A 24,036-nucleotide genomic window follows, 5' to 3' on the forward strand; every position below is an offset into this window, starting at 1 on the left:
TCCCCTCCCCTCCCCTCCCTTCCCCTCCCCTCCCCTTTTTCTTGGTAGAAAAGAAGAAATAGAAGCTAGTAAAATCATGGCAAACATAGAATCATAGAACCATAGAACCATAGGTTTGGGTTGGAAGGGATCTTAAAAACCTTGTAGTTCTAATGCACTGCTGTGGGAAGGGGCTCTTCCCAGCAGACCAGGTTGCTCACAGCCCATCCAGTCTGGCCCTGAATGCCTCTGGGGATGGGGCATCCACAGCTTCACTGGGCAGCCTGTTCCAGTGCATCACCACCCTCACAGTAAAGAATTTCATCCTAAAATTGTGTTTAAATCTACCCTCTTCCAGTTTCAAGTCATTTCCCCTCATCGTGTCATTATGTGCTGTAACTTCTAAATGAAGGAGGTTTGCAGCATAAATGAATGGCATTCAGCAGATTCTGGAGTCAATCTTCCTCCCTCCCTGTCTTCAGCAAAGATGCTGAAAAGAGCATCTTTGAGTAGCAGAGATTTGTACAAATTGGTCCTAAAAGTTCTGTGAGCTCACTACTTAACTTTTTCATAGCCACTCTCCTCATGCTTTGATGTTAGATGCTGCTATTATCTAGTGATCCATCTTCTGTTGTGTCTTCTAATAAATGCCCAAAGATTGCTGATAGTTTTGGGGTTTTTTTTTGTATGTGTGTGTGTGTTTATGTGTGTGTGACAGCATTTAAAGCCACTGCCTTGTAACTTGAAGTTATTTTCCCTTCCTTTGGCCAATCACTGTAAACATCTCCTTCTCCCCCTTATATTGTTGAATTTGACATGATATGGTATGGAATATTTCCCTGGTTAGTTTGAGTCGTCTAACTGTGTGCCTCCCAGACCCCTGCACAGCCCACAGTTTATTCACTTTGAGTACAGTGACAAGCAGATGCTGTGCTTATCTCTTTAAATGAGGATGTTACAGGTATACACACACCTATTTTTGATATCAGCATACAGCAGCAGGGTAATCAAAACCTGAAAAATCTAACTGCTCCGGCATAGTTAGAACATTAGCATGATATCAGCATTATTTTGGTCACCAATCACACCTGTTATGAAGAAAAACAACTCTAACCCAGCCAGACTGAGTACAACTGTGTACATAATAAATTAAGTAAAGGATCTCAGTGATCTTTTTCCTCTGTTGATGATCATTTGGGAGAGAATGGCCTACAATGAAGAACTACCAACTAGACATGCAAATTATGGCTTGCACATATGCTGAAGGGGGTCTAAAAGTTATGTCTTCATGTTTTCATCACTGTCTTACTCACAGCATGTGAGGCAAGTTCACTGTAATCTAATTCCTGTGTGATGTGCAGAGCTCCCTCAAAATTTTTACATTTACAGGCAAAGGTTGAAGTAAATAATCTTCTAACTACATGTCACAGCAAAACTTTCTCCTCAGGCACCACGGAGTTTACTATGTATTCTGGTTCTGCAGTGGGTGTATGTAACCGTGATTTTCACCCACGATGAAAAATAAAGAAATTGCAGTTCTTAAATCCCAGTGTTTGGTGAAAGTTATTTAGTTACGTGGGAAGAAAGAAAATAAAAATATTGAGTCAGTGAAATGTATGTTCAGCCTGGGAATCTGTATTCCTTTCTACCTCGAGTTCTTTACAGCGTGTTAGGTATTTTCATTCAAAAACAATGAAGAAGTCACCCATAGCCTTTGCCAGCCTAACTGTAGCCATGTAGGTGTTGGATCATTAAGTCTGAGCCAGGCACTCAGATTGTGAAGAGAAGTACGAATCTCCCAGTCCTGATTCATCCGACTACTGATACACCACCGGTGCAAATTAAAAGTTTTTTTTCTAGGAAAGAGAGGAAACAAAACAACAATACAACCAATAACAACACATTGAGTTTATCTCTTTTACACTTTCTTGAAGCATGTCAGTGGACTATGAGAGCTCCCATTTAAAAATTAAGCTTGTAAAATATAGGAAATTAATGATACAAAGAATTCTAGAAAACAGCTTTCCATCCTGTGCATTTCCAGATCAGAATGCACAGAATATGAAAGTCAGAGATTGGTGGTTCATTTGCACATCAGAAGCATAATTTATCAGTCATTTAAGCAAAATTAAACATGGAATCTTAAAGAAGTTGTAGGGGACCTCTACACAGCGCCTGGTACAGAGTAATTATCGAAGGTGACTTATTGAGATGTGCCCCTCTGAAGAGAAGATGCAGCACGAAGGGTGGAGCGAGGTGGGAACATCGCAGTGAGATGCTGTGATAACACTGCAGAGATGGGAACTTAGTGCTGTGGAACGTTCGTGGTACTCACATATGCTCTGCAGACAGTGCATTATTAGCAGCAATCCAAAAGAATCTACAATTCACTGCTTCATTAATTAGTGCTAGTCATTAACTTCGCAGTGAATGTTCTCATTGAATATGATCAAATTTCTTAAGGAGGGGCTGTCTGGTTCATTTGAGTGCAACTCAGTTGATGTGTTATTTGTGGATCTGTGATCAGTCTATATATTCCCTGTACTTATGGTGCCAGATTAGACATCACTGGGAATCCAAGCTCAGTTGCTCTCAGCCCCTCTGATATCTAAGGAGAAGCTGGAATGCAAGGGGGTTTATTTTCTAACAAACTTTTTTACCTATTAATGAAACACCTGGCCCAGGAATAATATATGTTAAAATAAATAATTAAGAAAGAGTAATAAATAACTGTAAACAGTCACACACATTACGACTTTAATTGGGACCCATGGGTATCTGAGTTAGCACAGCTGTTTGCCATAATTATATGACCTTCAGCTTTGGAACCAAAAAACACCCGCAGTCCCAGCTGTCTCTTAAAGAGACAAAGAATATATGGAGTCCAAAAGAATCTCTGTCCTCTAGCACACAGTGCTCCTCTCCTGTCAGCAGGTGGCACGGACCACGGCACAGACACCGGCTGCAGGCTTGGTGTTAGTGCTGATGTGCAGACAGGGCAACAAATGGCCACGTGGTGGGTCCAGAACGGGGGGGACCTTTGGTCTGCACACAGCAGTATTAAACACGGGTGTGTGGAAGAGGAGGAAGACTTCAGAACACAATGATGGACCACCAGCAAAGGTCCTGAAATGGAGGTGTACATTTAAGCTGATGGCATGTTTTTGTAGGAGGTTAAAGCTAGGGTTGGTTTCAGAGATAAAGTTATGGTATGGAGTAAAGTGAGGAGTTTGAACAGCTGGGAGCTGTTGATACTTGGGGGGCACTGAGGAAGACAGTCAGTAAGCAGTGCAAGGACTGGGAGAGTTCAGGCTTCAGTTCTATTGTATTCACACATCAATGTTGAGACCTATGAGCATGAGTGAACTCTGAATAACTAAAGAGGAAAAGTGCCTCAGGCCATGCTGTTCTCCTCCCTCCACCGGATGGGAAGATGTGGATGGCTCACCTTGCCTGAGGAGGAGGAATACTGCTTTGAACAGATGACAAGAAGGGTGATAATTAAGAAAAGAGACACATACTTATTTCTTCTTAAACAGAAGATAAGTGAGGGTTAGTATTATTGAGATTGGACAAGAAATGAGTGATCATTAAATTCTGGTTAGACTACCAACACATTAATGAGACTGATAATGAATTTTCTTTGGTCAAAGCATGTACTTTGCGATTCTGTGACTCTGAGTAATAAGTCATTCTTCCTTTTGTTTAACAGTTCCCATTAAATACTGGAACAAAATTAGGCATTGGACAACATGAACTAATTTATACACACATTAATTACAATGAGCCCTTCAACTGTCCGTGTAAGAAAGGATGAGATATGGGGACCTGGTTTAGTGGGCATGGAGGTGATGGGCTGATGGTAGGATTAGATGATCTAAGTGGTCTTTCCCAACCTTAACGATTCTATGATTAAATAAAAAAATAGTAAGATTTTTTTCTTATTTCAAAGCATAATATAAACTTTATAGTTTCCAGTGTCAAAACCAGTTTCATTTCTCACTGGTCTCAGTAAGGGAAGTAAACTGAACCTGTTTTAAATCAGTGGCATTTATATGTTAAAGTATCTACTCCTATCACATTTTCAGTATGTTTCCTTCTCTAGCTCAACACTGCCAGCCATGCTACTAATGCAGTAAGACGTAAGATATAAAGAAAGATGTAAAAGAAGGGATGCAAAAATCAATGTAACTTTCTCGTGACTCAAAAGCAGAAAAAGAATTGAGATGAATGAGTGGATAAATAGACTTCTAAAACAATTTTGACTTTTTTATGGTCAAATGAACCACTGTTTCATTCAAAATGTATGAAAATGAAATTATTTTATAAATTCCATGGAGAATACTGATTTATTTTCTATGTTTGTCTTATTGCCAACTCTTGGCATATTAGTTTCATAGAGATATTTGGATAACTGACTTTTCTCCATATTTCCAATATTCTGATGACTTCATTGGAAAATTGACATTGTTGTGGGGTCTCTTTGAGGAAAAGTGGAAGTCTGCATATGATCTGAGCACCCTTAGGTCCCTTGAAAAACAGCTGGGAATGTGATTCTAGGTTTGAGCAATTTTAGACTGCAATTCATCTATCTTTGACTGTCTGAATCATAGAATCATAGAATCGCCGAGGTTGGAAAAGACCTAAAAGATCACCCAGTCCAACCGTTCACCTATTCCCAATAGCTCCTACTAAACCATGTCCCTCAACACAACATCCAGTCTTTCCTTGAACACCCCTAGGGTCGGTGACTCCACCACCTCCCTGGGCAGTCCGTTCCAGTGCCTGACCACCCTTTCCGAAAAGTAATACTTCCTCATGTCCAGCCTGAATCTCCCCTGCCGTAGCTTGAATGCTGTCTGCATTAGAATGAAATGTACAGTACCTTGGAAAGGTCTGCTTTGCTCATTTGGAGAGGTTGTATCCATCGCTAGTTCAGATCAAGATAGCTACAGTGTAAACCACAAAGATCAGCCTACTATAGGAGACTGGATTGATGATTTAATCCAGGTATCAGTTCCTACTGTGTGGAGAAAACATGAAACATCTGATGATGTTTACTTTCAGTTCACAATTCCAATGCGATGCCCAAGATAGTGGGAATCTAGATGACTAGCTTTCAAGTACTTTAGAATAAGGAGTTCCGTAAAACTAGCCAATGGTCAGAGTATGCATTTTCAGTAGTCTCAGTATACCCCAAGGTGCTTAAATATTGCAATATATTTGTACTGGTGTATTCATTACTGCCTGTTTGTCATGGTTTGGCAAAGTCAAAATGGGTGTCAATTATACTGTAGTTAGTTTGTTCTGTTAGGATTGTCCCAGACTCACAAAGTCCAATCAGTTCTCTTTCTTCTTCCTGCTGTTCTACATGATAATTCTCCCAAGCAACATCCTTATCATTCTCACAATTCAGGGCAATTCCCAACAGGGATCACCCATGTATTTTTTCCTGGCCAATTTGGCGTTCTTGGACATCTGCTACTGTTCTGTGACCCCACCCAAAATGCTGGCTGACTTTTTCTCAAATCCCAAGACCATCTCCTACAATGCCTGCATGACCCAGCTTTTGTTTCTTGACTTCCTGGGAGCAGCAGAAGCTTTTCTGCTCTTGGCCATGGCCCATGACCGTTACATTGCTGTTTGCAAACCACTACACCAGGCTTTGAACAGGACTGCATGCTGTGCCCTGGTTGGAGCTTCATGGGGCAGTGGCTTTGTTCATGGCATCATTCTGTTTGCTCTCACCATCAAGCTCCCCTTTTGTGGCCCCAACGTCCTGGACATCTTTGTGATGTGCGTCAGCTGGCTAACTTGGCCTGTGCTAACACTTACACAGTAGAACTGCTGGCATTCCTCAACAATGGAGTCATCATTGTCATGTGCTTTGCACTTCTCTTCATCTTCTACACAATCCTCTTGCTGAAGCTCCGGACACAGTCCACCAAGGCAAAGAACAGAATAACCTCCAGCTGTGTTTCCCACATCATTGTGGTTTTTGTCATGTGTGGCCCAGTTATCTACATCTATGTCTTACCCTTTCAGACTGTCCCAATGGTTGTTGTTGATATTGCTGATCAACAAGGAGATCAGAAGTTTGATGTGGAAGTTGGTCTGCAAACACATACTTTGGTGTAGACTTTAAAAAAAAAAAAATTAAAAATAATTGTTTCTTGATTTCTTAATGCAGTTTCGCATTTTTCTTAGGAAAAAATTTGGACTGTGTACTATGTAACAGCATAATGTACCTAATCAGTAACCTTCAAGAAGTCCTCTTCTGTCAGTCATGTAGTTTAGCTGCATGGTTTAAGATCAATGCTTAGCATTAGAGGGTCGATATTTTATGCATAATTGCTTGCCAATATTTTGGGATAATTGTAGTATGTAGATTTTCATTTAAATTGATGATTGTTTATGGACCTCTGCAGATCATTTTTCCTTAACCTAACAAGGGATTTTCATGAATTTGGTCAACTCTTCTCTCCCCTTATAGGCAGGACGTGACAGTTGTTGCTATGAAGTTGTTGTTAAAAATCTTCTAATTTTATTAGAAATAATTTGGTAGATGTTGAGACTTCATAAAACCATTGGTGGACTACTGGCTCAGGTACAGGCATGTTAGTTCAAGATTTCAGCTCATAGTTGAATTTTCACTATTGATGCTGCCTTCTTGTTAGACTCTTTCATGATTCTGCCATTTAATGAGTTGATTACTTTTCCACAAAGGGAGAATGTGCGGGCATGGAGAAACATTGCAATCTGAAATCAGAACACAACTATTAAGTAAAAATCAAAGACAATATAGTCATAGACTTAGAGGAAATACTGATCATAAGCTATATCTATACAGTTACAGACATCTGCAACACAGATGCAAATGTCTGAATTAGTCACTAAGGATTCCTGCAAAATTAGTAGGCATTTCTAGGGAGAAATTCAGCTAACTCTTTTTAAATTTCTACTTTGAGAAGTAGTAAGTAGTGCCTTAGACATTTTTGTCTTGCCCCTTGTACTTGCCCTGTAACCCACTTCTTATTCTTGCTTTGAGTTGGAGTCAACCAAATAATTTATTTTTGTTAGGAAACTATGATTTTCTTACGGCAGTGTAACTTCTTTAGGCAGTGTAGATGCTGAGTGAAATACGGCTTCATCCACTAAGTTCTCCAGTAATATTCCAGAAGGCATTGCACCCTACAGGTCATGGTATTTTCAGTTCTCATGTAATACTGTTCATGGCATGCTGTAGATATCCAAATATATTTGCCTCTGAAGTATGGTTTTTTTGTTATTGTTGTTCCTTAACAGATCTTCTACACATCATTTGACAAAAGACAATGTCACAAAGTCAAGAGTGCTTTTCTCCTAATGTCAGATGCCACAAGCACCCATCCTTCCCATCCTGGGAGACTTCATCACCACTTGATCAAGTGTAACCTCTTAGCTATCACTCCTCCATTGCAGCATGAAACTAAGGCTACTGCGTCTCCTCTTGCAGTCCTGTTCTGATTCCCTGAAAGTGCACAGACTGCTCACTTCATCCAATAGTTCCTTCACTTGTAAGACAGTGCCATGACATAGCATGTCTCCCACAGGTGAAGCCACAATCTCCTGTATTCCCAGGAGGAGGCTTCGACTTTATTTACTGTATTTATTATATTTATTTATACATTTATTATATTTATTTACTATATTTATTATGCAGCATCCTCCCTCTGGAATTGCATCCATGAACAGATCTCTGATATGCTGGAGGACTTTCTTCAGTAAGGACTGGCAACTGAATTTAATGGAACATGATCACAACAATTCCAAGCAGTCCCATATTTTTTGGAGCATGATTGCTGTCCCTTTGGATCAGTAGTTTTGCAAGGCTTCTCTCAGTTAGTTTTCAATGGTCTTTGGAATCTGGAGAAAGTCTCCGTTGACTGGAAGCTGGCAAACATCCCATTTTTCAAGAAGGGCAAGAAAGAAGACACTGTTAATTACAAGTCCATGAGTCTTGGTGCCTGATAAAATTATAGAGATTATTTTGGGAGTTATTGAAGAACAGTTGAAAGACAGAGCAGTCATTGGTCACAGCTAACATGGATTCACAAAGTAAAAGGCCTATTTAATGAGCTTCATCTCCTTTTAAGGCAAGGTTACCTACCTAGTTGATCAAATAGATGTAATCTTTTTGGCTTTCTACAAAGCTTTTGATAATGTTTTTCACTGTGTCCTTAAGGACAAAATGTCCAGCATACAGCTAGGCAAGTACCTAATAAAATGGATGAACAATTGGCTGATGGATTGGGCTCCAAGGATTATAATAAATGGGTTTAAATCAGGCTGGTGGCCAGTCACTAGTGGGTTCCAAAGAGCTCAGTTTTATGGACAGTTCTCTTTAATATTTATATAAATAATCTGGATGCAGAAGTCAAATGCACACCCGGTTTGTAGATGATACAGAAGGAATGATGATCTCAGCAGTGAATATGGTTTTCTCATGGAAATGTCAGATCTCATCTCTTCGGATCTGCTGTGTGGTTTCTGTATCCTTCCTGAGAGAGAAAGATTTTTCCCAGTGTTTTCCTGATGACATTTTTCATCTTAGTGTTTGAGTGTGTCAATCAACAGATTAGCATTGGTGTGATCACAGTACAAATAACACGCAGTACCTGTCTATAGGGAATTTCTCATAAAGTCAAGCGTAGAAGACAATGAAGGGGGTGAATATTAGGCTCACAATGGTTATCTGAGTTCCTCAGGTAGACAAGGGTTTCCATTTTCCTTCTGTGATGCATGTCCTTAATTTCAAGATGACACTGTAGGAAATTGTCAAGATCACAGAAAGAACCATGAGAATCATTCCACCGTGAAACACCATCTGTAGTCCAGCCATGTGGGTGTCAGCACAAGCCAGTTTGACAACTTGAGGAACATCACAGCAAAACTGCCCAGTATGTTGGGCCCACAAAACGATAGATGGAGAAGAAAAACAATCTGTATAGCAGAGTGAAAAATTCCACTAAACCATGCTGTTATCACCAATCCTGTGCACTCCAGTTTGTAACAGACAAGTAACGTGGTGGCTCATGGATGGCCACATACCTATCAACTGACATTCATACAAGGAAAAAAAAAACATTGCAGTGGCAATGAAGTAGAAGAACATTTGGTGGAAATGTTCACTGAATTATGCTATGCAGAATAAAAAGACCTGACAGCAGTTTGGGAATGTTGACTGAAGAGAACTTGACACTGAGAAAAGCCAAGTTGCCCAATAGGAAGTAAGTGTGTTTATGGGGCTGGTGATCAACAACTACAGTTGCAATGATGGTGAAGTTGATGAATGATGAATGATGAAGCCAGGTTACTATACAGATAACAAAGCTGATTACAAACAGACTGTACTGTAGTTTGCAACTCTTTGTCAGTCCAAGCAAGACAAATTCTGTCACAGTAGTGGTGATATTGTTCAACTCTGTTCCTGCACAGTGAATATAGCAACAAACATGTATAGAATCATAAAGTCACAGAATCACAAATAATTTAGTTTAGAACTAACCTCTGACTGGCGTCAAGTCTGATCCTCTCTTCAAGTCAGGGTCAGCTGGAGCACACCTAGGGAATTTTTGATCTCACAGCCTGTTGGCAACCTGTTCAATTATATGACCAGTCTCAAGGAAAATAAATAAATATCCATAAAATTTAGCACATTCCCACAAGTATCTGTTGCCTTTCATCCTGTTGGTATATTGCACCAGAAGAGTCGGCCTCCATTTGCTCTGCATCATTCTCTCATCTGTTAGTTATAAATAGCAAAAAGGTCTCCTCTTAACCTTCTGTACTTAAGAGTGAACAAATCTTGTTTGGCTTGTTGTTCCTGGCCAATTTCTCGATGTTCTTCCAGGGAATTCACTGCCACTGTCCTTGTCCTGGAGAGCCTCAGATTGGACACAGTACTGCAGATGGAATCTCTCAAGCACTAAATAGAGGGGTAGGATCATTTCCCAGATCAGCTGGCTAGACCCTTGCTAACAGAGCCCAGGATGTGTTTTGCTTTCTTTACTGCATAAATACTTCCCTGTCTCATGTTCAGCAAATTCCCTAAGAATAGCAGCCTTCCCCTCCAGCATACTGACCACTTTCCTGAGCTTGATGTCCCCCGCAAACTCACTGTGATTGCATTGCATCTCAGCACTTATCTCATTAACAAAGACATTAAACAGTACTGGCCTGAATACTGATCCCTGAGGGACACCACTAGTTAGTTCTCATCTGCTTAAATTTTACACCTTCTTAAAATCAGCAGCCCAGGCAATTTTCCATTCGTGCTATCACTCCTTTACTAGGAATGATACACTAGGGCCCCAGCTCCACTAAGCAATGAGAACAGACTCTCCTTACTCTTCCTTTTGCTTCAAATGCACTGTAAGAAACCTTTATTTTTGCATTTCACCTCCTTTGCAAGTTTCAGCTCCAGATGATCGTGGGCTGCATGTAATGCAAGAGCACCAGGGCTTCTGGGCAAGGTTTAGTGATCCCAAAGAAAATATGTAGAGGCAAAATAACATTCATCAGTTTAACAGAGAAGTACTCAAGTTACCGGGGGTGGTTGGCTGGTAGAATTTCATCAAGTCCTCTGTACTGGAAGAGGCCAGCCAGTAGAGTGTCAGCACTGGGGCTTCCCAGCAGATACAGGTGTCAGCCAGTCAGCCAACCTGCAAGATGTCCACGCCACCCCTTAGTACTGTGGCCATATACTTAACAGCAGGAGACAAAGTGTTGCTGATCAACACAAACAGTGTTCAGAGAAAGCAAGGATATTTGGTCACAGCTGCAGAGCAGTTTCGTACAAACAAGTTTCTTCTAGCTACATGCAGAAGTTAGGGGCAGTTTACTTGTTTTCCCAAGCTAACAAGCCTCTTTTTCATGGCTTAGCTGCCTGTTCAGGCCACAATTTGTATTTTTCCACACACTCCTCTCCCACGTATATAAACAATGTCTCTGTATTGATCTGAAGTAGGCCATTCTTGCTTTTAACTTCTCTGTTGGCCTTTTTGGTGTTTGAGCTAAGTCAGAAGACACATGTCCATATATGCTAGACTCCTTCTGCTTGGTTGTAAGAGATTATTCTTTTATATCATTGTCTCAAAGCTCGCTGGTCTCCAAGCAAGTCCTGGGCAAGGGTTGAGAAATCATTTGTCTGGAGAACGCTGATGGACAAAGCCAGGGGCAACGAGAGAGATAACCGCAGATTAATGGCCAGGAAGCGGTCTTCTGTGTGGGCCTATCTGGAGGAAGACGTCCATCTCAGGAGGTGCTGCACAAGACTCTTACCGAGTGTCCAGGAACGCCATAATGGCAGAAGGATAAAAAGGGAACCTACAGCCATGAGGTTGAGGTTTTCTGGCAACAGATTCCTCAAAAGAAGAAGAGGTTTCTGACATGAGAAGCCTCATGACCTGCCTCTCTCCCTCCTGGACTTGCTCTGCGCTCTACCTGCATGCTGAAGAACAGAGGTGGCTGCCATCAGATTCCTCACTACGGGATTCCTGCGTGCTGACGGACTGCTCTGGGCTGCTGCCTGAGTCCTGCTGCTTCCTCCTGGATTGGCTCTGCGACTCTTCCTGCTGCCTGCTTGCTGCCCCAGGCCGCCACGCTGCTGCTGCTCTCCCCCTGCTGCTTCTGCCTTGGACCTTCAAACGCCGTGCAGCAGGACGCTGCTGGATCCTGGTGGTGACCATCCCTGCTTTACACCATTCTTGCTTCTTCCCTATCTTTTCTATCACCCTCCTTCCCTTCCCCATCTCCCTGATCAGGATTTATAATAAACTGGTCAGACCAACATTTGAACCATTGTTTCTTAATCTCACACTGGGTATACAGATATTAAAAAACCTCCTCTCCCTCTTACAAATTGGAGCGAGACAGTGGTTTACTGCAAATTTGAATGAACTGTTTTTCTACTCTAAAGATGCTGCCCCTAAGATTAACAAGTTTTCCTGTGTCTCTTTATCCTCAAAGAGCAGTTTTCCATGGGGTCCTACCAAGCAGACACCTGAACAAGCCAAAACTTGCTCTTCAGAAGGCCGAGGATGTGATTATATTGTTTTGCTTCCTTACCGTTTTCAGGATTTTAAACTTTGTTGTCTGTTGTTGCAGATACCAAGACCTTCACATCTTCATCTAGCTGTTTCCTTATTTCCCATCAAGATAGTAATAATAATGCAGTGGTAAATATTGCTGTAAATCACCCATTACCTTTCACCAGAGGGGGAATGCTCTCCTTGGCCTGTCTCCTCCTGCCTATGTACCTGTAGAACCCCTTCTTGTTATCTTTCACATCCCTCGCCAAGTTCAGCTCCATTTGTGCCTTGGCTTTCCTAATCCTATCTCTACACACACGCACAACAGCCCTGTATTCCTCCCAGGATACACAACCCTGCTTCCATTCTCTGTGTGTTTCCCTCTTTTCCCACAGTTTCAGCTGCAGGTCCTTGCACAGCCACCACGGTCCCCTGCCTCCCCTGCTAGATTTCTTCTGCTGGGGAATGGAGAGCTGTTGCACTCTCAGAAGGGTGTCCTTAAAGAGCTGCCAGCTCTGCCCTGTGCCCATGCCCTTAATAAGGACACATTTCCCAGGGGATCCCACTCAGCAGTTCCTTGAGCAGTCAGAATTTGTTCTCCTAAGGCATAGAGTCCTAACCCTGCTTTTTGCCAGGCCTGCATTCAAGATCACAACCTCCACCAAGGCATGGTCACTACAGCCCAGGCTACTTCCAGTCTTAACCTCTCTGATGCTCTCCTCTGCATTAGTGAGCACCAGGTCCAGTAAGGCTTCACCTCAAGTTGGTCCGTCCACTACCTGGACCAGGAAGTTGTCCTCGACAGATTCCAGGAATCTCCTGCACTGTCTGCCACCCGCTGTGCTGCTGTACCATCAGGTATCCAGGTGGACACCAGTGATAAGTGGCATCCCTCAAAGGTCTGTATTGGCACTGATGCTATTTAACGTGCTTGTCATTGACATGGATAGTGGCATTGAGTACACCCTCAGAAAGTTTGCTGACAACACCAAGCTGTGTGGTGCAACCAATATGCTGGAGGGAAGGTATCTATCTAGAGGGACTTCGACAGGCTTGAGAGGTTGAGCTGTACAAATGTCATGAAGTTCAATAAGGCCAACTGCAAGGTCCTGTGGCCGGACCATGGCAATCTCAAACGAGAATATAGAGTGGGCAACAAGTGGATAGAAAGCAGCCCTGTGAACTTGGGGGTTCTGGTGGATGTAAAGCTTGACATGAAGGCCCAGAAGGCCAACTGTATATTGAGCTTCATAAAAAGAAGCTTGGCTAGCAGGTTGAGGGAGATGATTATCCTCCTGAGGCTCCACCTGCAGATCTGGGACCACAGATCTGTCTAGAGAAGAGAGAGCTCTGGGGAGAGTTGCTAGGGTTCTCCAAGACAGATGAGGAGGGATTCTTTATCACGAAGTGCAGTGATGGCACGAAGGATAATAGTTTTAACTAAAAGAGGGTAGATTTGAATTAGATACTAGGAAAAATTGTCACTGTGAGGGTGAAAAGGCACAGGAACAGGTTGCCCAGACAAGTTGTAGGTGCTTCATCCCTGCAGATGTTGAAGGCAAGGTTGAATGGGTCTTTGGGCAACTTGACTACCTTGACTTCAGCAAGGTTTTTGACACTGTGTCCCATGCTGTCCTCGTAGAAATATTCACGAACTGTGGATTACGTAAGCAAACAATTGAGTGAATAGAAAATAGGCTAAAGTGTCAGATTTAGAAGGATTGTTGGCAGGGGCACAAAATCCAGCTGGAGGCCAATCTCTAGTGGTGTGCCCCAGAGGTTCATGAAGACAATCAGAGGGCTGCAGTTTTTCTTCTACTAAGAAAGGCTGAGGTAGCTGGGCTTGTTCGTCCTGGAGAAGAGGAGGCTTTGCTGTGGCACATCACAGCCTTCCTGTACTTAAAGGGAGCTTATTAACAGGAGGGAGACCGACATTTTACCTGTGCAATAGTGATTAGACAAGGAGGAACAATTTTAAATTAAAACAGGAGAGATTTATATTAGATTCTTTATTCAGAAAATGGTAAGGTACTGGAACAGATTGCCCAGAAGATTTGAATACCTCAAACCTAGAGGTGTTCAAGGCTATTAGGTTATGTGATTCTATGATTCTATAAATAGCAGATCTTTAGGGGAAATGTAGAGAAAAAGTTATGGTCAGCTTAGAGATCTTAGCTCTGTATAATATTCTGAGACTAACAAACATTCATACAGGCCTAGGTAGCAAAGACACTGGGAGCAGATTTTGAGACCCATAGCTGAGCTCCCTTCTCAGTTTTGCTCAGTTGTTAGGTTCTGTTCCCCTTGCCACTTGCTTTCCTCATGTGAGATGATGGGCTTTGCTCCATGTTCTCTCTGCTTTTTCTTCAGGATCTGTCACATTTTTTAGATTTCAGAGGTGAACATCAGTAAATTTATCACAACCTGTTACATATTACTGTTGCACAGTGGAATGAGAGCCATGGTAGAATTTTATAGTGAATGAAGAAAATTCTTGCAAATCTCCACCTGAAATTTCTAGGAGAAGATATCCCTCCAGCATGTTGTTTTCCTAAGAGCAATCTTGAATTCCTGATTCCTCAGACAGTAGATGATTGGGTTGATGTGCGGTGTTAAGACAGTGTATATCACAGAAACCAGTTTGTTGGAGCTGAAGGAATCAATAGGCTGGGGCCTGGCGTAGATGAACAAGGAGGCTGTGTAGAACACCGTGACCACTAGAAGATGAGATGCACAGGTGGAAAAGGCCTTGTGGCGGCCCTGGGCCGTGGGAATAGCCAGGACAGCAGAGATGATGCACACGTATGAGGCCACAATCACAGTGAGCGGTGCCAGGAGGATGAGCAGGGCTAGTAAGAAATCCATGAGCTCAGCTAGTGATGCGTTGGTGCAGGCGAGCTTCAGCAAGGGGGACACATCACAGAAGAAGTGGTTGATGATATTGGGCCCGCAGTAGGTCTGATGTGAAATGAAGTAAACCTTCCCTGCAGAAATCAGGAAGCCGCTTACCCAGGAGCCAATAGACAGGTGGGCACAAAGAGTGCAGTTCATGATTATTGGGTAATGCAAGGGCTTGCAGACAGCCACGTAGCGATCATAGGCGAAGGCAGCCAAGAGAGTGCACTCTGTGCAGGCCAGTGCCAGGAAGAACAGCTGGGCCATGCAGCCTGTGAAGGAGATGCCTTGGCTCTTAACCACCAAGCTCACAAGCACCTTGGGCACTGTGACAGAGACATACCAGATCTCCAGAAAGGAAAGGTTGCCCAGAAAAACATACATTGGCTTGTGAAGCTGGATATTTGTCCAGACAAGCACAACAATCATTACATTTTCTGTTACCGTCAGCACATAAGCCAGGAAGAATACCAAAAAGATCAGAAGCTGGATCACTGGTCTACCTGGAAAACCAACCAAAATGAATCCAGTCACGTAGGTCTGGTTAGTTGAGGACATGCTGGTAATCCCACAGAAGTTGCTGTGAACTTTGCAGAAGAAGCAGATGTAGCAGCAATTTGAACATTCACTCAGGCTGGCTTATAAGCACAGACTGGGAGCAGAAAATCTTTGTTTATAGCAAGAGCTGACAAGATTAAAAAAAAATTTAAAAACCAAAAAATATGTTAGTTGCAATTAGATTTTCATAATGAAAACCAAACAAAAGTGAGACAAAAAATCCCAGCCACCAATGGTAACAGTACAGCAGCTTTGCAAACTAACACTGGGAATTGCAAGAATCTTGACCAGTTGGTAATGCGTACTTACATAGAGGTACTAGAGGAATTTTCCAAAGTAGATAACGGGACCCTTTCTGGAAATACAATTAGTATCATGGTCAAACGAGTGCCAGTTATATTACTGATCTAGGCCTCAAGTATCTCACGATATGAACACAGCACATGCTACATGCAGGAACGAGTGCAGTGGTCAGGATGTATGTGTGTGTTTTGTGTTCTTTGGTTTTACATGATTTTTTTGGCCAGTCTCCACATTTCTCCTCATCCAGAGCTCCACCAGCTGTTGTTGTATCACTGTTCAGGGCATTGAACTTTAGTGCCTCTGAGCTTTTAGGGACAAATTTAATTGAGCCATGTCATTAAATGTTAAGGTTAGTCACCCTCATGTGAATTATCAGGGCATCTTCACAGAGTGGTTCATGTAAATGGCTTTAATGTAACTTTTAAATGTAGTTGCATATCTTCTATTGCTAGTCTTTAAGATCGAGAAAGGACCTGTCTCTGCTTGAGTTAGGGCAGTTAGATCTCCTCATGAGTAACAATTAATACAATTCTTGGCCTCATCTGGCCCTGGCTACAGTTCTGGTTAGGAATGAATTAAGTATTTCTGGATGATGTTGTCTATGTGGCTTACACTTACGCTGCTTTGTATGTAATTAAACAACTGTAATTGAAACATAGACACCTGGCATTACATAATAGTTATTGCACTGTGGAGACTCACGGCAACATTGAGGCATCTGTGCAGAGTGAGAGCAGTTTTACCTGACAAAGATATCTTAGTCACTTGCTTGGAATTAACAGATACGACACAAATCCTGCAGAAGCTCTGTGGCTTTCCAGAGCAGAGCTGAAGGCCTTCCAGAGTACCTCAAGAGATCTAAAATAGCACTTGATGACTGTGTTTAAGGACTTGAATTCTTAGTCCTTTGTCATACACAATTAATAAGTAGGTGAGAAAACAGAGATTGCCTAAAACTATGCTGTTCTTTCTGCTTGGGGATCTGATGATTATGCCACCCAGCTTTCAGAGGGTGCAGATTTCTTAAAGGCGCTTGTTTAAATCTTGCATGCACACATTGCATTCAATTTGTAGTGAACTGTGAGGTGAATTTGTTTTACAAACATGCTATGAGATTATAGGCACACGTACTTATGTGTTTACCTATTCATTCATCTATGCTTATACCAACATATTAACACAGTGCAGCTGATGGTAATCTTCTGTTCTATTTGTGTATTAGATATGTGTTTCTAATGTCAGATTTGGCCAGATAGAAAGGGGCATGCTGTAACAGAAATGCAAAAAAGTATACCTACATTATTTCCCTGGTGGGAATTTTATTTTTTTCACATGATTTCTTAATCGCTAATTTTAATATTCTGCTGTTCCTCCATAGCTCTATCCCCCTATCTGTATCTTCACCTCTAAGGAGAAGAAAAAAATAGCAAAAAAGCTTTATAATAATTTATAGGTGAATATAGAAATATGTATGTGTAGGTGAATCTGTTTTATAATTAAATATCTCTGCACAAAATGTTTGTAACAGACATTGCTTTGCTTCTCCATTAAATACAGTGGCAGAGTTTGCCATGGCTAGCTGCCTAGTGCCCACCAAGATTGTCCTCACTCCTCTTCAGCAAGGTGGGATAAAATATGATGGAAAAGCTCATGTGTCAAGATGATGACCAGCAGATCTCATAGTTACTGTCATCAGTTACTGGCAGAAAAGATTTGGCTTGGGTAGAATCATTTATTGCCAGTTAACAAAAAAAGAGGAGAATAATGAGGAACTGAAATAAAAACACCTTCTCGCCACGTCTCACCTCTGTCCAGGCTCAACCTTACACATTTGTTTCCAACTCTTCTTGAGCTCAGAAGTTAGTATGTGGAATGGGGGTTTGCCACCAGTTGGTAACACATTCTCTCTGCTATTCCTTGCTCACACTCCTCCCCTGCTCTGATGTGGAGTTCCTCCCGTGGGATGCCGTCTTTCACAAACTGCTCCAGCATGGGACTTTTCCAAAGCTTTCAGTCCTTCAGGAGCTGACTGCTCCAACTCAAGTCACCCACAGTGCCACAGTTCTGCTGGATGTTCCTCCCTCCGGTGTGGGACATCCACAGGCTGCAGTTTCCTTCAAGGTTTATCCACTATCCACCCACTCCAGTGGAGCCCTCCGTGGGCTGTAGCGAGAACATCTGCTTTGACATGCTCCTCCAGATGCTGCGGAGGCACTTCTCCTCCAGCACCTGCAGCAGCTCCTCCCCTCCTCTTTCACTATCTTTGGTGTCTGCAGTGTTGTTCTTTCTCACATTTTTCTCTCTCTGCTTTCTCACAGCTTCAACACAGAGGATTTTTTGCCCTTTATAAAGTGTAGTGACACAGAGATGCTGCCTGCATCACTGATGGGCTCGTATTTGTCCAGGAATGCGTCCATTTTGGATTTAGGTGGAACTGGCAGTTTCCAACATGGGAGAAGCTCCTAGTCTCTTTGCACAGGGGCCACTCTGGGAGTCCTCCGCTTTCAAAACCTTGTCACATAAAGCCAATACAAACTTAGAAAAACGAGATTATCAGAAAATGACAAGCAATTATCTTCAAATTAGTTCAATTTGGGATATGAAGATCCAAGTCCATCCATTAATTGGACCAAATATTTTGCCTATTGTATTAAAAACAGGATAACGTCCCCACGTAATACAACTTTTTATGCAGGAAAAACTGTCAGGGAGATTTGATAACAGTCTGCTCAGAGGCAGAGAAAATCTATGCCTGCTTCATTTTAAGGTGTATTAACTTTACTCATAATAGGAGCCTCACCAACTTATAGATAAATTACAGATTTTAATCAATTAATTCTATGTACAATTCCCTCTATATAACATGAACCACTTGAGATAGACTTTAAAATAATTCAGGTGAATTATATTGACAGTAGGAACATTGGCAATGGAGGCAAAGTATGGAAAACTGTGCTGATGGTATTTGTTTTTATTTTTATCTATAATTAAATGAAATTAATGTCATTGTTCTCAGATTTGAGGAATAAGGAAGATTCTAAATAAGAGAAATGATGAAAGGGTAAAAAAAAAAACGATGATAAAAGCTGTTTAAATAATAAACATGCTTTAAGATAAACACAAAACAAAAAGCACTGCTTATGTGAGAAGTACGATAATGAATATTTCAGCCTATTATTTATTTCTTGATACTTGTTCTCAATAGCTGATGACAAGAAAAAGGAGAATCAAAGGAAAATGTATCTCCAAGTATGAAAATAGCAATTTGCAGGAAAAAAAAAAAAAAGAAGTGTCATCATAAAAATACGTTGAAATAGTTTTATACTGAAGTTAAAGATCAAGAATTATGCAAGGTTAAGAGAGCAATCTTTCCTCTTCTGTTGCATAGGAAAGATGAACTACTCTCTCTTTCAGGTCAGTTTTAAGCTACATACACTTTGTTCCTCATTCTCCAACATAACGGCTGAAAAGAAATCAGTCCACTTGTGGTCAGTCTCTTTTTTTTTTCCAGCTAAATGAAAATTTCAGCACTAGAACCTTTACTTTCAGAACCCCCACAATTCCAAGGTGATCAGATCCATACGGAATCTGTGCTAAAAGGAAAACAGTTCTTTCTGTGTGATTGTGTTCTAGGTTAACATCCGTAGGCAGCTAAGCACCACGCAGCCACTCACTCCCTCACAGCTTCCCCCCAGCTTCCAGTTGAATGTGGGAAAAACAAAGGAAAAGTGAAAAACAAACAAACAAACTTGTGGGTTGGGATAAAGACTGTTTTAACATGTGAAGAAGAGGCAGAAGAAGACTGGAAGAAAACAAAGCCAAACAAAGCATGTGAATACAGTCACTCACCGCATCCCATGAAAAGACTGATGTCCAGCCAGTTCCTGGGCAAAAGATGACTCCCCTACTGACATCTCCTATTGTCCCTTTTTAGTGCTGAACGTGACACTATATAGAAAGTGGTGTTTCTTTGGCTAGATTAAGCTATCTGCCTTGGTGCTGTGCAAACACTGTTTAGCAGTAGCAGGAGGCCAGTTGTGATGCTCAGGGGCACCTGAAATATCAATGTACAGTGACATACAGGTACACGAGCTTTATCCTTACCTTGTGTAGAATATATATGACAAATTATACTGTATGAGATCTTGTAAGATCCGAAGTATAATCTCTCACTGAAAGCATATTCAGTCTAACGAATGCTAAGTTGATAGCAATGAACATTTCCCTTGATTTACTATCTGTGTTGTCTTTTATACAGTGCAGGATGCTGTTGATAATGTTGAGCTGCTCTGTCACCTGGGCACTCTAATGGCTCTTGTTTACCCCAGGGGTCTTCTCCTCAGACAGTTAGTCCCAATTAGAGTTGTTGCCAGGGATTATGCCTTGCCAGGTGCAGGAATTGGCATTTATCCTTGCTGAATTTCATGCAGTCACTATTGGCAAATTCTTTCAGTCCGTCTATGCCCTTAAGTGCTGTTCCCATCCCTTAATTAGGTGTCATCTTTAAACCAGGTAGGTAAGCAGTCCATCAGCTCTTCCAGATCCTTGAAAAATATGTTGAACAGGACAGGTGCTCAAATAGACCCCTGCTGTATTTCCCACATTACCAGCACCCAGCAGAGTATTAACCCATTAACGACAGCCCTCTGGCACTGATAATCCACTCAGTCTTTTTGTACATCCAGTAGTCCATGCATCCAGAATGCAAAGTCCTAACGCAGATACAGTATGCTGAAAGTTGAGTTACTAAAGATCAGGTAAATAAGTTCTGCTATTCCTTCCCCCATACATTCAGTGAATTCATCACCGAAATAGTTTGGTCCTTTGATGGAATGACCTTTGATAAAATTGTGCTGACTTCTTGCAGTCACCTTCTTTTTTACGTGACCACAAGTGTTCTAAGGAAAACTGCTCCATGATATTCCCAGGAACTGGAGGGAATTCAACAGGGTTGAATGGTCTGCAGTTTGTCAGTTATTTTTTTGAGGATGTTTACACTGCACCCAAGATATGCTGCAGCAAGGGAAGAAGCTCTATTTTCCTTTGTCTGTTTGTTTGTTTTTCACCTCATCTGGTTGTCACAGTTGCACACGCTTGCTATAGAACCAGAAATTTTATACTGCAATAAGTCTATGTATTTGAAGTACTGTGGTATTTCCTGCCGGGCAGCTGCTACAAAGCCATTCATCCACTCCCTCCATGGTGAGATCGGAGAGGAAAATGAAAAAAAAAAAAAAAAGAAGTAAAACTCATGGATTCAAATAGTTACAATTCAATAGAACAGAAAAGAAAGGGAAAATAATAATATTAATAATAATAAAAGAATGTACAAAATGATTGATCCACAGTGCAATTGCTCACCACCTGCTGACTGATGCCCAGCCAGTCTTTGAGCAGCAGCAGCCTCACAGCCAACTCCCCCTGGTTTTATTGTTTCCCATCACATCATACAGCATACAATCTCCCTGTGGTCACTTTGGGTCAGCTGTGCTGCTTCTATCCTTTCCCAGCCTCCTTGCTGACAGGGCAGTCTGAGAAGATCAGAAGCCCTTGACTTAGTGTAAGCACTCTAGAACATTTGTGTGTTATCAGTGTTACTACTAAAACACACAGCAACATACCAACTCCTAGGAAGAAAACTATTTATCCTAGCTGAAATCAGGACACATAATCAGAAGTAATCTTGATAGCAAAACTAATACATCTTGAGAATCACAGAATCACAGAATTGTAGGGGTTGTAAGGGACCTCCAGAGCTCATCGAGTCCAACCCCCTGCCAAAGCAGTTCCCTACACCAGGTCGCACAGGTCGGCATCCAGGCAGGTCTTGAACATCTCCAGAGAAGGAGAATCCACCACCTCCCTGGCAGCCTGTTCCAGTGCTCCGTCACCTCACTGTACAGAAGTTCCTTCGCACATTGGTGCAGAACTTCCTATGCTGCAGTTTCCGGCCGTTTCCCCTTGTCCTGTCTCCACTCACCACTGAAAAGAGTCCGGCCTCGCCATTCTGCCCCCCACACCTCAGATACTGATAGACCTGGATCAGGTCCCCTCTCAGTCTTCTTTTCTCAAGGCTGAACAGACCCAGTTCACTCAGCCTTTCCTCATAGCAGAGATGCTCCAGGCCCCTCACCATCTTCGTGGCCCTCCGCTGGACTCTTTCCAAGAGATCCCTGTCTGTTTTGTACTGGGGAGCCCAGAACTGGACACAGTGCTCCAGATGAGGCCTCACCAGGGCAGAGTAGAGGGGGAGGATCACCTCCCTCGACCTGCTGGCCATGCTCTTTTTAATGCATCCCAGGAAGTACTTGATCTGACCACAGACAATACATCTGGGCTCAGATACAGTTCTGCTCCAAGGTAACAGAATTCAAACATGTAAATGTGAATGTTTACATATGCAACAAATGTCTGCACTCTTGTTACACTTAGTGGAAATCTGTCTGGTTGTAATTGCTCCATAAGAAAGTACATGAGAGATGGCATGCTAGACAGTCGTATGAAGCTAATAGAGGGGTGGAGAAGGGTAAAGGGAGGGGCATTCAGAGCGATGAAAATTGTCTTTCCAAGAAACCATGACGCATGACAAGTCCTGCTTTCCTGGACTCGGCAGAACATGTGCCTGCTGACGTGAAGTAGCCAATGAATGCCTTGATTTGCTTCACTAGTAAACTGCCTTTACCTCAGTCCACGATTTCTTGCGCTTTTACCTTTCTGATTCTCTCTTCTCTCCACCTGGGGACAGTGAGTGAGTGACTGTGTGGTACTTAACTGCCTGCCAGGATTAAACCACAACTCTTTCACACTCCATCATTGGGCATGAAAGGTTAAAGACGATGACAGATTATATTGAGAGTGAAGTGTTTTGGACTTTGCAGTTGCTATTGCTGTTTAGCTGCTAATTGGCAGGGCACCATGCGTGCCAAGAGGCATGCTTGTCTTACAGAATATCAGAATCTGATGCCTGTTAGTGGGTACACTATTACTTATCATCTTGCTCTGCTGTGCTTGGGATGTTCTGATAACAGCTGTAGCTGTAAGCCTGGGTTGGCAGATGTCCAGGGCATCACAGCTGTCCCTGTGCTATTGTACTGTACAGGCTGGAACTTCAAGTAGCAGCAGGAATGTGGCCTGCAGATGAGTCCATGTGGGAACACTTATATTGCAAATCACAGTGGCCACAGGAAACTCTTCTCTAGAAAAAGCACACTTTAAAGCATCTGTGGCCGTGGATAAGTCCATGCTGAAGGACATATGCCTTGCCTTGTCCATGTATGTGGAGAAAGTCATGCCAGCATATCCTGAAGTATTTGTGGCCATGGATGAGAACACAGCGCAGCAGTAGTCTAAAGGGAACACTGAAAGGACTGTGGAAAATGGGCAAGTCACAGCAGACACACCTCACAGCAACTGTAGCTATGGATTACCTCAAGCTGCATCAGATACTCCTCTGAAGTGATTGTGGCCCATTAATATCACGTTATGATCGGGACCACACATGTATAACTTTACGTTATCAGTTTCTGCATTCAGCCTTAGCAGTCATTAGGTCTGTGGCAGTCCAACCGGCCTTGAGAGCGGGCTGTGGACTGCATCTCCTGTCTGCCCCGAGTGGTCAGTGAACAAATGCAGTGAAGTTAGGAACGACTCCTTTTGGAGCGAGGATGCACAGCTTTGGACCATTCAATACCTGACCCGAGGTCACCGGTGCCTAAGTCACTCAATTGTAGGAGGACATCAGGTTGCTCAGCAGGACCTGCCTCTTGGGAACCCATTGCATCTGGGCCTGATCCCCCTGTTGTCCACACATGCCATGTGATCTCACTCAACACACTTCTTTTCTGCAAAGTTTTTAATTGCATGCTGCTTTGCTAGTTGGGCATAATTCAGGAGAGTACTTTACGCATACATCCATATATCAAATGCATCTTAAAATATACATTCCATTCTTTCTCCCTATATAGAGATAGATATAGAGGTCACTAGCGAGATCACACAAAAGTAATATATCTAATCTTTTCAGGTCAGAGTGTTCAGCTTTTCTTTCCTTTACCTATCACCTAAGTCCTGTGCCTTTGTGTTTTCTGAGGTCTTTTACTGCAGTTCAGAGGTGCCGCTGTTTTAATTTTTGGCATTTGTGGTTATTTTTGTGATGACCTAATAGTAGCTCAAGTGGCTTTCACAGAATTAACAGCCTAAAAAAGGATGTAGGAGAAAAGCAACAACCCAG

The 24,036-nt window shown here is 42.3% G+C and overlaps 2 protein-coding genes across 2 annotated transcripts in view; one reads left to right on the plus strand and one right to left on the minus strand.

Annotated features, from left to right (window-relative positions):
- LOC122168292 (olfactory receptor 4M1-like) overlaps positions 1–6,117 on the plus strand; it is a 15,845-nt gene extending 9,728 nt beyond the window's left edge. Inside the window, 3 exon segments of the mRNA XM_042833473.1 lie at positions 5,281–5,330; positions 5,332–5,762; positions 5,765–6,117. Coding sequence (XP_042689407.1) covers positions 5,281–5,330; positions 5,332–5,762; positions 5,765–6,117 — 834 coding nt within the window.
- Positions 6,118–14,567: 8,450 nt separating this feature from the next.
- Positions 14,568–15,503, minus strand: LOC122168293 (olfactory receptor 6B1-like). The gene has a single exon (XM_042833475.1). It carries the CDS (start codon positions 15,501–15,503, stop codon positions 14,568–14,570), a length of 936 nt encoding a protein of 311 aa, XP_042689409.1.
- Positions 15,504–24,036: the final 8,533 nt, after the last annotated feature.

This window comes from Centrocercus urophasianus, unplaced genomic scaffold, assembly GCF_019232065.1.
Source record: "Centrocercus urophasianus isolate 14NV4802_14NV808 unplaced genomic scaffold, USGS_Curo_1.0 seq_42, whole genome shotgun sequence".
NCBI classification, from domain to species: Eukaryota; Metazoa; Chordata; class Aves; order Galliformes; family Phasianidae; genus Centrocercus; species Centrocercus urophasianus.